Here is a 14,183-nt window from a genome sequence, read left to right as displayed (position 1 = left end):
TTTGAGATTGTTAATATTGATAGCAGATGTAGCTGTAAAATTCAAACCTTCAATTTTGAGAAAATGTTATATGACATTTGTCAAAAATGGGTTCTTTTATATTTACTTCTTAGCTGTGAAATTCAAACCATCAGAGTTTATGCAAATGTTACGGCGTTTTTTTGCATTTGAGTCAAGACTATGTTCTTTTCAATTACCTATATGGACATCAATATTACATATTACATGGAGTATCATGATAACGACAACGACTATAGCCACGATAAATCAATATATCAATTTATTCATAAATAATGATGTAATCTTTATTAATTGTGTTAAGTTAAAGTTATTAATTCTGAGATGAGCTGATTTCTGTTTCTCAAGTTCTCGGGTTTTCCATTCATTGACAACATATAATAGTTCGAAGAAATTCTTCATTGTTAACAACACAAGATATTTGAGAACAGTACTGTGTTTCTTTGTGTGGGTAATTTTCTTCTATGTATACATGTATCATTCTCGGAATGGCCTCAAAACCATTTAAAAGGTTCTAAACGAGCTTTTATTGGACATCAAATTATCAAATACCATGTACATTGCGACGATTTAAAGGGACAGTATATTATATTTACATAATAAGCGGAGCAAGCCATATGAAATTGTTAGATATTGAGGAAATTGAGAAGCAACTTGAAATAGAATATTCTTCACTGAGGTAAGAAAAGTGAGGGTTTTTTTTGTCCTCGAATCATTTTTATGTCAATCAGATAAGTATTGGGGAGTTTAGCGAGTCTGTCATGTTGACTTATGTGCTCTTGTGATTTACAGATAATTTATACTCTTCTGGAAATCCCAACAATTCACCAATTCCTATTTACATGGTTATGCTTTTTATGTTTATTTAATCTTATTCAGCAATTAAGAATAAACAAAGGAGAGTTAAATCCATCCTAGTCTGATTATTAGAAGATTATTTGTGTACATTATACAATTTATTTTTTTTATTGATCTGTGGCTGACTGTTGGCTGTCATGGCAATAACATGCAAATTGACTTCTAGGGAAGACTGAAGATTACCGCAAAACACTGACTCCTTTTATGATGTAACTTCTAAAGTAACTTTATAAATTGCGATTTTATAAGTGAGATTAAGATCACAAAGTGCCAAATCATCACATCATTTCAACTAGTGGTTCAGTTAGTTGGTTAGCTATATGACATTCAATTGTCAAAATTTTACTCATAATAAATAACTGTCTATTGGTTTATTTCTTTTCAAATAGGTTCTTTCATTTGAACTCTCAGCCTTAATTTAAATTTTTTATCTGCTTTGAGATTATTCCATCTGCATTTTACAGAGTCACTCAAAATTACGTTTTGAAGACTGAATGTGAATCGACACTAAAAACCATGGAAAATGAACGTTTATTGTTTCAATTTGTTGCTATCACTGTAACATTAATTTTACTTTGAATACCTAATTGTCTAATGCAGAGAAATGGAGAGCTATACTTGACTATACCATTAGCACTGACAGGTGAGGTCGATGGCTGAAGAAGCACTAAGTAGAAAATTGCATTGTATACACACAGCTGTTTCTACCCATTTTAGATCCAATTACTTGACTTTTAACTACATCTTACATAAGATCATTTGCATTTGTTACATGTATGCAAACAATATTACCTTTGACCTAAACTTTTACATCATGCGTAAAATATAACTGACTGATCATTGTAAACATCAGAAAATGAACACGATTTGCGATCTTCTTAATAATCTAATAACGGAAGATTCTCAGAAAATGTTTCAGCAGGTATGAGTAGATGGACTTATATTTTACATAGAGAAGACGACAAATCAAATCTAGTTCAGGTCTTAAAAAGGAAGTATCGTTTTGTACTGCCCACAATCTCAGAAATTATTAAATTTCTAGATGTTATGAGCACCTTTGAAGAAATAGTAGGATAAAGCTAGACTTGGTAATTAACACCGTGTTGAAATTGAATTTTGTTTACAGATATCTCTTGAATCTTCAATTTTCACTCTTGAATTTATTTGTGTCCTCATGTGGTCAACATTATGTTTTCGTCTTGCATAATGTTTAAGCTTAGCTTGAATCCTGTGTTTTCAATCCTGTAATTTCAAAATTGATTTTTTTTAAAGTCTTACATTTAGAAGAGATAAATACAGAATAATATTAAAATCAGATTTGGTATCAGCATGTTAATTTTGTGCGAGCTCAAATTTAGTTATTTAGTTGAATAAAATCATGTAAGTGTTAGGTAATTTCATCATAAAGGTATCTTTGTCATACAATAATTAATTGTCTCTTTGGATACCAGAAAAACCACCAATTTCTCCCATTGATAAAAATCAAATAAAGAATCTATTTATAACACATTACTATGACATATAGATACATCTAGATCTGATTACCTGAAATGTTTAATTCAGCATTTATTCAGACGAAAACATTCGACTAATGTTGAGGTAAAGGCATTTAATTGCTTCTGTATCGGAGTTAATGGTAACTTTAATGGGTTTAATTGTTTCTCTGTCAGTTTTAACTGTAACTTTACTGGGGTTTTCTACCGCTGTCCTGCTGTCAAGTTCAGTTTTATTCCATTAGTAATTAAGATTTACAAGTAGAAAAGGTGTTTTACGATTGGTGCAAGAGGAGAGGGTAGCATCTATAAAATGTCTTGCTCCTTCATTCCTGCTTATTACTTAAGACTCTGGGTCTGAGTCAGAAATAAATTCAATCTTTACAGGGCATCGGGACTCCTGAGACCAATTTGATATTGATTCTAAGAGAGAAAACACCTTGTTTAGTGTTTCGGATACAAAGGCAGTGTGATCCCTTTATTGTATGAATCGAAATATCGCTATACCACAGTTTACAACTCAACATTTCTTTTTTAATTCCAAGTCAGCAATTCTTTGACTATAAACTGCCATGATTTTCGCCAGCTAACTTAAAACAGATCACAAGATTGGCATGTAATGGTAGTCGTGATCATGTATATGTATAATTTGGGGTAAAAAATTGTACAACATGGTCCACATTGTGATTTTACTTGTGGAGTTAAATCAATAAAGGTGACGTAACTAAGCAAGAAATTGAATCTAAAACAATGAATTTGTTTATTAAACATGCATTTATAGCGTCTGATCAAATAAAAAGTTGTAAAATGCTGCAGAAATATTGCTGCCAGTGGGTGTTTTGCTAGCTATAGCAGTCCCATATTGCTATCAGGGTCTCTTCGTTTGGTGCAGGTTTTGTATTGAATGGGGAAAAAAATCACAACATATCATGTGGAATCCCACAGTGTAATAGTGTCTGCATTAAACCTCACTACAGGGTCGATATATCAGACATGTTATTAATTATAGATCAGTTATAATTATGATTTATTATGGTAAGGTGATCATGATACATAGTGTAAAAAAAATCAGTGATCCATGAAACCTGCCTTAGCAACCACCTCTGTATAACAACCACCTGCTTAATCAGACCATTTTCTTGGAGTCCTGAATGGCCAACTTCAATGTAAATTTACCTGTGTATAAAGACCACTTGGCTATAGTGATAATTATTCTTTGTTTCTTGGGTGGTCGTTATATACATGAAAAGAAACAATCACTGAATTTAGTCTGTATAGATTAGAAGAGTTGTCAGATTGACAAGGTTTCTATATAATAGTGTTCGTTTTTTACAGTTCGGACAACAGACTTCTTTGACTCAGGAATCATGGAACAGTTACAGCAAGAACTGATCAACTTCACCGAGCACACTCACATTGATCTCAACGGCAGCTCAAACTCTGTCACATTCCACAGTTCTGTAAGTTATCTCCGCGTCAGCTCAAACTCTGTCACATTCCACAGTTCTGTAAGTTATCACAATGTCAGTGTACATATCATATTGAAATGTAAATCGTTTACATATCAAATAGAAATGTGAATTGTGTACATATATTAAATTTTGAATCGTGTACATATCATATTGAAATGTGAATCGCATGTATACATATATTGAAATGTGAATGGTGTACATTTGATATTGAAATGTAAATTGTGTCGTACATATCATATAGAAATGTGAAATGTGTAAATATAGTAAAATGTGATTTGTGTACATATATTGAAGTGTGAATGATGTACATATCATATTGAAATGTGTATGGTGTACATATATTGAAATGTGTATCGTGTACATGTCATATTGAAATGTGTATCGTGTACATATCATATTGAAATGTAAATGTATTGTATTGAAATGTGAAACATGCATGTACTTCAAATATATCTATATCACTGATGGATGTTGTTTTTACTATAAACAGGTCTTAGCCAGACGGAGGGAAGAATCAGGCAAAGTCAAAGTGCTACTTCATTGGACACCAGAAGATATGTAAGTCTATGGTGTTGGGTACATGTCTTATAAGTTGATGTTATGCATAATGAACTCTTAATGACTTTTTCAATTGTTAAGAAAATTGGATCATGAGTTAATATTGAAACCCACATTGGGCAAACTTATCTCTACTTCTAAAATCTGGCCTGTCTTCAAATGAGCTTTGTTGCAAATAAATGTCAAAAGAATTTTTTTATGAAATAGCCTTGGACAGGTATGATGTAATCTCAGATAAGCATACCTAAGTGATGCCACTACCCTACCCTTGTATTGTGGTTAACGAGGAAGTACTGTCAGACAGAAAGCATAAGGGAGACAACTCTAACTTTTAGATTGTGAAATTTAATATTATAACACTTTATATGGAACGCTTATTGTGAATGAAGTTTCAGTTATTTTTGTGGTTGATCTGTAATAGTCAATAAAAGATATCATTGCTTTATGTTATTGTTTGCTTTATATTCAACTAGATTAATATAATGTTTACCAGGTAAAAAGAACAAAAAGTTGGGAATTAAGTTTGTATTGATGATTTATAAAGATTGATAATGGCTTTGTTTTACTATTTTAGTATACCAGACAAATGGGTATTGGAATCAGAGGTGCCAGCATTAGCCACCTGTACCATTCCTGTTCGCCAACTACCTCAGGACACGGCCCTAGGTCTCCATCCCTCGCTGTACCGCCGCCATCGGTACCGCAAACACCGCAGGAAATGACCACAGGGCAGCTAGCAAGGCCAACTCACCAAAAGTACTTTCATGTGCAAAAGACCAAAAGACTACAGAGGACTTATTTTACATCATTGATAGACAAATACTATTTTTTGTTCCATAAAACCAAGTCAACACTGATTCTTAACCTGTCACATACAACCTGCTTTTAGTGTGTTAATCTCCCCTTGTTGGTGGTTAGTGGTGGTTCCGGGGCGGTGGGATGGGCTGGGCTTTAACGACTGTTGGGTCAGGTAAAAACAAAAGGGTGGTTAGTCAACTATTGTAGTGGTCAAAGGGAAGGCAGGGAGGGGGGTGTCAAAAAATTAAGGGTGGGGTTCACCACTGGTTGAGGGTAGGGAATTAGGGATGGGGGGTAGGGGTCACCAAATATTGGTGATCAAGGGGTTAGTTGATGGTTGGAAAGGAGACTTTATCAACCGTTGGTAGTGGAGGAGGGGATTATGGACGTACATTTTAGACATGAATGGATGTATGGACCTGCAGCTGTTGAAAGTGAGTTTATTTCAGCTGTGGTCAGGATGTGAATTTGGAAAAGAAGTGTGTAGGGGTTGGGATAGGAATACCACTGATTGGCAGTAGTAGGGGGACTTATCTACGTAGTAAGCAGCAAGGTGAGAACAGACTGTGTATCGGGAATTATTTATAAGGGAAAATAAATCTGATTCCTGTTAACCTCAGGGTTTTAGTATTAACAGAAGAACATATAAATGCAAAATAAATTTTGTATATTGTTATATCGTGAACTGATCAAACTATCATTATCATTGTCATCCTCATTGTTATCATCTAAAACTAACCTGCTGCAATAAGAACAAACAAAATGGCCAAGATTCGCATGTTTTTACAAAAGATCCGAGTGTGAGAATGTGAGATCGGTAACCAAATAACTACTTCAAGCATTGATCAATAAATCATCAGTAAGGGCATAGGAGTTATAAAAACTAGCAAGTTCAGTGAAAGACACAGGTCAATATTCTAATGAAGTCCATAGAGGAACAGCAGTTGGAAACAAGTACAAGTAATGATTTAAATGGCATGTGTAAAAATACTTGTGCGGCTAAATCATGAGTGTTGTATATTATATTGCATATTAAAAAGACAGAGAGTGGAGAAAATACAGAAAAGGGATTACTGATTTAGCAGTGGAAGTATTGTGAGGGAGGTGATGAATGGATATGGAGGAGGATTCAGTGAGAAATGATAAAATAACTGTAGCAATTTACAGTTGTGTATTATAGCAAGTACAGTGTAATTGTATTATGGTATTTGTAAAATAGTATAATCATTGTGGTTGGTACTAATGTCGCATCTGTTTGTTATGAAGAGTTATATTTCTTGGGGTTATAGTTATCGTATAACTCATTATCTTATTCGGGAAAGATATTTTTATATTTTGAAAATTTCATCCATAAAATGAGAAAAAATGGATAAATTTATGCACACTCTCCCAGCAAAATCATGAAATATATAGTCAATAAAATTTAACATGTTTTTAATGAATATTGCAAAACTTTGACTTAAACCTGGAATAATGTATAGACTGTTATATCTTATATTTTCATGTGTAACATCATGAATTTGTGAGGAAAAGATGATATTTTTTTTCAAACACAATCCAATGATGTCACATCTCACAAGAGCAGATAACTCTCCGTAGCAAACTGACTGGATGGCCTCTTACTGTAATGTCAAATATACTACACCCCCCACAAGGGGAGATAAAAGTCTCTGTGTCGTGTAATGATTGGGAAAAATCAAAACGGTACAAAATATACGAAAAAATACAAAATGTATAATATTTCAGGTTTAATTTAACACATTGTTAAACTATAACCTTGTACTGTTATGAAATGCATTTCTGTCAATAATGCATGAATGAAGTTTTAATGTCTTTGAGAAAGTCGTCTTTATACTATGAAAGTTTGGAGATGTACATTGTACAGATGTGTCGTTAATTTTGTACAGATTGCTGACTTGTAAAGATCTCCATATAATTTTTAATGGACTTGATATTGATTCAGTTTGACTTCAGACTAGCAGACGCTGCACACAGGGGCCTGTAGGGAATCGCACACCTTCACACTATAAGTTTGACCTCCACACGAGACATTCACTACAGACCCCTGTGATGAAGCATTGCGATCTGAGGTTAAAGTCTTCTCATATATTGTTTGTCAATGAAAAGAGATGAATTTTGATGGATAATTCTACTGATATTATGTGATGACTGTTGCATGATGAAATGTTTATTGTCCACCGATGCTGGTGGTTTATTTGATGAATTTAGATTGATCCTGTGTAAATGAGCTACTTTCTTTAGTTGTTAATTTTCTCTTTAGTTGTTACTGTAGCTTTTTATGTTGATGATCTTTTATGTAGATATGTATGTTATTTTAATATTCTGTTTGTGAGTCTTTAGTGCGAAGGAAATTGATTCAAGGCACATTAGTCAAAGCCCCAATGGGTTGTAATTTTAGATACAATTGCACAGTTAACTATGTAAAAGTTTAGTACAATGTTTTAATGTTAAATACAACCATGTAATTTAAAGATATGATTGATAATGAAATATTTTGAAATTATCTTTTAGCATTACAAGTTACAATGGAATCTTCATAACATAAATTTCATATTTCAAATTATAATGAAATCTGAAGTTATATAAAATGAAGTTAAATTAGTTTGAGTTATTGAAATAAGAATTTCCATACAGCATTAACCGGATAGGACCTTTGGAATTCATACCTATATGTTTTCTAAGAGTGAAAGTTTTTGAGAGTTTGGGTTATTATTGACAGTGCTTTAGGTCTGTTCCCTTCCTCCATAGGCTCACAATGCCCCTCAGGACCCAAACATAGGCTGTATATTTTACATATTTTCTGTTGATATAATCTGTATATTTAAGAGGTAGATGAATTTTGTACATAATTATTTCTACTTACCGATATGTTAATCTGTATTCAAATCTTTACCAAGCAAACACTGCACTTATACTGCTCCCTGATTACAGTAGCATCTGAAATCCTACTGCTAGAGCTACATGGCCAATCTGACAGAGGTCATCCTAGCAATACACTAGATCTACCAAGTGAAACACTATAGCTTCAGTTCCCAGTTACAGGCACTACAGTCTTGTCTACAGCCTATAATACTGCTGTAATACTAGTGTAATAGTCAGTAATATTGCTGTAATACTATTGCATAACAGCATGTAATACTGATGTCACACTTGTATAGCACAGTAATGTAATACATGTGTAATTAAACTTCATTCACACTAGCACCATTTTGGTTGTCCCAATTGTATGCAATAGTGTTACATGTACTTAGTTATTCACTACATTGCTACCTCGGTCTGCTATATATTAAGTTGAAAAAAATTGCTTCTGTTTAGCAGTGTAGCAAGAAGTTGTATGCTATAGCGCTACTGAAGTTGACTAAGCTCAACAGTATAGCACTTTTTTAGTTGGCTTACCTCTATATGTGCACTATAGCTCTGCTGCAGTTGACTCACTACACTAGCAATACTGCTGTTAGCTTACTTCTACAGCATAACGCTTCTTCAGTTAGCTTAACTATACACTTATCGGTACAATTGTAATGCAAATTCAGTTGGCTTTGTACAGAGCTAAGTTGTACACCATAGCGCTACTTCAGTTGATTCAGCCATACACAATACTACTTCACTTTAGTAGACTCTGATGAAACCTTCTGCAGATGCTTCACACAACAACCATTGAAATCAAATGCTTGACCATATATAACAGAACATATTGCTCATGTTGAACACAGTGTTATTTATAAAGAACACATATTGAACAGCCAGTGTTTTGTTTTTTTACAATCTCATGGGAAATCATTGTGTTTCATCATCAGAGCAGCTAGATTACTCAATACACCAACTGCTCTAACAATTTCATATGAAGGTCATTGTTTATTTTATGGTCTTGAATAGTGCATGACCTGAGTAAGATTAGTTATCATACCTGTGCTTAACTAGGACAGTTGTTGTTATTAAAAGTGTCTTTATAACAATGGAACAGAATACAAATCAAACTTTTGAATTCTAGTCTTGTTTTGCTCCCTAACCTTGATAATCTTATTTACCTGCAAGGTAATAAAGGTCAGGGTTTTTTCTGAGGTTAATAAAGTAAGATATTAACCTTATGAGAAGTCTATAAATTGACTAGAGTCATCTGAAGTGAATATTTTCTGTCAAATTTTCATTATTTAAAATTATCCATTGGTACATTTACCATATCACGAATCTATGAAATGAAATACAAATTAACGTATGAGAGATGCTGAATTAAATTTCTTTATTCCACATCTTCTGTTTATTGGGATAAGAAGAGAAGACCCAGCATTATGATTTAGTTGTAATTGAGATGATTATGAATGTATTACCATTTTCACTTGTCAAATGTGAACATCTCAACTCATTATACAATTTTTGAATAAATACTGTTTATGAGAGAAACTGAATGAATTACTTGTACTTACATCAGGAAATGATTTGATCATTAATTAATACAAAGTACATAATTTTGATAATATATTTACCTCAAACCGGTGGACAGACATGAGTGATCAATGTGTTCTTAACTCATTCAAATAAACTTTAATTAATGAATTATTTAATTGAGAATGTGTCACAAATAGTGTATGCATGTTTGTGAAGAGAGCAAAATTGCATTGGTAAAGATCCAATAAACCTGAGATTTTTTAGATGTTTTTACCTCAACGTCATCTACGATCATGCACCTCAGAATTGTGTGTAAATATTGTGTTAATCAAAAGATCTTATTTGATTACTTTATAAGTACATAGAGAAATAAATCTTATGTTGACTTGTCATGCACAATTGGATTGGTGGAAAACATGATCATGTGATCACAATAGATAAATATGTAGACTAAAGTATTTGAACAAGCTCAAGTGAATGTAGAGATAACGATGCACTGATCTAAATACTCTGTAAGTGCTGAAACTCAGGGTTTTTCTAATCAAGAGTATACATGACAGATCTCCATAGAATCAAAGAGCCTGAATGAACTGGATTTTTGCAATCAAAGTTTTATTTTGAAGTAGATGTTAACGTGATAGAAGCAAAGAGCTTGTGAGAACTAGATTTACAGTGTTAGTAGAGTAGAAAATACTTAGTTGAGCAAGTTGTTGATAAGCAATACCGGTTTAATTCTAGTTTTTATGACAACTAGAACTTTATAAATTTTAAGGGTAATCATTTTGTGAGAAGTAGATAGTGAACATTATATTTTTTCAGTGCATCTGGATTATCATTACAAATGACAATGAAAATTAAGTTGGGTGTATTTCCTTCAAAATTAAAGATAGCATATTATTATTCATGTTTCCATAGATTGATTCAAATATCTCGTATAGAATGATGACAGGTGATTAATTTACATTGAAGCAAAAAAGTTTTTTAAGCTACACAGTAAAACCTGCCTTTGTGACCACCTCTGAACAGAGACTACCCATTAAATAAGACTACTTTTTAAAGCCTAAACTGACCATTGTAAAGTTCACTTGTCAATAAAGACCACCTTTACCTTGTCCCTTGGGTGGTCCTTATAGACAGGTTTTACCTTATAAGTGCTAATTGTGTACAGCAATTTCAAGATTTATATACTTGCCAACAAAAATCAAAATCAGACGTTGAAGAGTTTCAGAGAAAAAGTTTTAACAACTGACTTGTTGGTTTTATTGGCCTGTCAATGATTAATTACTATGAAAATGTGTTCTGATAGTCATAGCACTAACACTTAAATGTTAACAAAAGTTTTTAAAAAGATATGTTTATCTTAGTATATTATATACAGAATTTCGTACAAATATTTGCTCAACAAAATTCAACAATTTCATGTAATGAAGTGATGTAATTGAAGTAAACATGTTTTATGCGAAATTATTTCAATTTGCTGTTCTTAAGAAAAGAAGAAGAAAAAAGGTTACCAAATTTACAGGTCGTTTCTATATATATACATGAATTGGTTTTTTACGGTAATTATAAAGTATATGATTATCTCCCTTTTGTTGACACTTTTTTTCTCCCTTTCATTGTCAAATTTGTCTCCCTTTCTTTTATAGTTATCTTTCTTTCAAAGGTTACATCATTAAAATTCAGCTAGAATATTGGTATCTGCATAAACAGATATAGCTCTACTAGTTTTGAACTTTAACCTTATGGATTCTAGATATTACAAAATCTCCAGAGCTACATGCAAGACAGTAGAGTGGTCTTTGAGACAGCCAATACCACCATTCATATGTTAATTCATCCCAGTCTTGTCAGTTTCCCCAGTTAATCTTTTTGATTCCTTTCATCATACACAGTTATTTACCCTTTGTGACAGTAATCATAAATAGTTTTCTACCTTGGTAGCAGTTGTCATACAGAGTTATCTACCTTGGTAGTAGTTGTCATACAGAGTTATCTACCTTGGTGGCAGTTGTAATAAAAACTTATCTACCTTGGTGGCAGTCGTCACATTCTCACACAGAGACATTATTGTTACATTATCATTTTGTATGTAAAAATGAAGTCATTTTCAAAGTATTAAATTTACTCTTAGTTAATTGTGTTTCATTTACAAATATGTCATCAATAAATCAAATTCTGACTTATATAAGAAAGTAACTGCTTAATGAAAAGAATCTATTTCTTTGCGGTGGATGAAGGAAAATGTTTTGGTCAGCATTGCATCTTACCCTCTCTTTAGTCTATTTTCTCTACAAGTTATTCCATAGGATTACTGGTGACCTCTAAATAACCACGAAATGTTGTGGTGACCAAGTGAGATTTCCGGTGCAGTCATTCTCTCAAAATTGACTAAGAGAAATAAAACCAGAATTTTCGCATTTACAGCTTATTGTCTATTTTAATTTAGAATTTGGTTACATTAATTCATTCACCCATGAAGACACTATTAGACTCTTCTTAATCAAAGACAAGACCAGTCCATTATAAAATTTCAGGGGTGAATGAGTTAGCCTGTGATTGTATCATCTGTCTGCCTTAAATGTCTATGAATATATAGGGTGCTACACCAATTTCATGTATCATCCAGATTCTCACTGGTATGTATGTTGCATTGTATGGTCAGTATTCATTATGTAGTACATATTCGCTACATTTGTGTGAAAGCTTACACCACAGATGTATTACACATTTGTATGCTACATACCTACAATCAGATATTACATATCTGTATGATACATACCTACAGATAGATATTACACATTTGTATTGAATGTATTACACATTTGTATTGAATATATTACACATTTGTATGTAACATCCATGCAAGTAGATATTATCCATTTGATTGGAACATAGTACATGCATGTATGTAACATACACACAAATGGATATTATATATTTGTATGGAATATGCATACAAACAGATGTTGCATATTTGTATGAGATAATTTGTATGACACATGGATACATCAAAGAGGTATAACTGCCAAATGTGTAAGGAAAATTTGTAATGTACTTTTGTATGATAAAGTATACATTTTGTACAAAATACTTGCTTGGTAGATTTGCTGATTACCATATTTTATATATATCATCTGTTTGGCAGAACTGTGCAATTGTTTGCTAGGTACATGTGTAAGGTACAGGTGTAAGTAACATTTGTTTGACACACCTGTCATTTACCTGTGTTAACGAGGTATACAGCTTTTGACTGTAAATACATCTGATGCTTGTGTATATATGAAACATCTTCTAGCTGTGCCTGTGTGTAATATCCCATGGCAGTGTCTGTATGTGTTTTGTGAATATTTATTTTTTTTAACTCCATTTTGATTTGGTAAGAAGACGTGCTGCAATCTTTTTATGTTCTGATCCATGCCCTCAGTCACTACATACTGTTCATTGTCATTTAATATTTATATGACATCATCATTAGATAGATCGTACAAGTAGGTAGTTTTGTACAAATAAACAATCAACATGTCAATGTTTGATCTTTGTTGTTTATGTGCTTACATATTCAATATACCTTATACCTATAGGCCCATTTCGGGAATAGTAAACTGACAAATTCAACATCTAGGAAGGTTCTCTAAAGGAAAGAATAAAGTACACAATGGAAAATGGAGATCAATTGTAAATCTAGTAAGCCTGATTTAAGTATAGGAATGCCAGCCTGAAGAAAATGCATCAACCTAAAGCCTTACATTGGGCAGACATCTAAACTCCACAGCTGGCAATAATTGGGCAGATAACTTTTATATACATTGCTGTACATAAATTTTTATCAATTAATCAAGTATCTGCTTCCTACAGATTTTTAGCTCACCTGATGAGCTTTGTCATGGCGCGGCGTCCGTCGTCCGTCGTCCGTCGTCCGTCCGTCCGTCCGTCCGTCCGTCCGTCCGTCTGTCCGTCAACCGCTACTAGTCATAGAGTTCTACATGGATTGTAACTAAATTTTGCCACAAACATCCTTGGGGGAAGGGGAACAGAACTTGTATAAATTTTGGCTCTGACCCCCCGGGGGCAGGAGGGGCGGGGCCCAATGGGGGAAATAGAGGTAAATCCTTTAAATCGCTACTAGTCATAGAGTTCTTCATGGATTGTAACCAAATTTTGCCACAAACATCCTTGGGGGAAGGGGAACAGAATTTGTAAAAATTTTGGCTCTGACACCCCCGGGGGCAGGAGGGGCGGGGCCCAATAGGGGAAATATAGGTAAATCCTTTAAATCGCTACTAGTCATAGAGTTCTACATGGATTGTAACTAAATTTTGCCACAAACATCCTTGGGGGAAGGGGAACAGAACTTGTATAAATTTTGGCTCTGACCCCCCGGGGGCAGGAGGGGCGGGGCCCAATAGGGGAAATAGAGGTAAATCCTTTAAATCGCTACTTGTCATAGAGTTCTACATGGATTGTAACCAAATTTGGCCACAAACATCCTTGGGGGAAGGGGAACAGAACTTGTATAAATTTTGGCTCTGGCCCCCTGGGGACTGGAGGTGTGGGGCCCAATAGGGGAAATAGAGGTAAA

The 14,183-nt window shown here is 33.6% G+C and overlaps 1 protein-coding gene across 2 annotated transcripts in view; it reads left to right on the top strand.

Moving 5' to 3' along the window:
* LOC138323969 (zinc finger protein AEBP2-like) overlaps positions 1-13,130 on the top strand; it is a 56,782-nt gene extending 43,652 nt beyond the window's left edge. For both annotated transcript variants that reach the window (XM_069268934.1, XM_069268943.1), the window contains exons 4-6: positions 3,705-3,829; positions 4,332-4,399; positions 4,974-13,130. In XM_069268934.1, the coding sequence (XP_069125035.1) occupies positions 3,705-3,829; positions 4,332-4,399; positions 4,974-5,121 (341 nt within the window). In that variant the 3' untranslated portion in view covers positions 5,122-13,130. The remainder of the gene's footprint in view (positions 1-3,704; positions 3,830-4,331; positions 4,400-4,973) is intronic.
* Positions 13,131-14,183: the final 1,053 nt, after the last annotated feature.

The sequence above is a fragment of the Argopecten irradians genome, chromosome 1 (assembly GCF_041381155.1).
Source record: "Argopecten irradians isolate NY chromosome 1, Ai_NY, whole genome shotgun sequence".
In the NCBI taxonomy this organism is placed as follows: Eukaryota; Metazoa; Mollusca; class Bivalvia; order Pectinida; family Pectinidae; genus Argopecten; species Argopecten irradians.
This window is presented reverse-complemented; position numbering and strand designations above follow the sequence as displayed.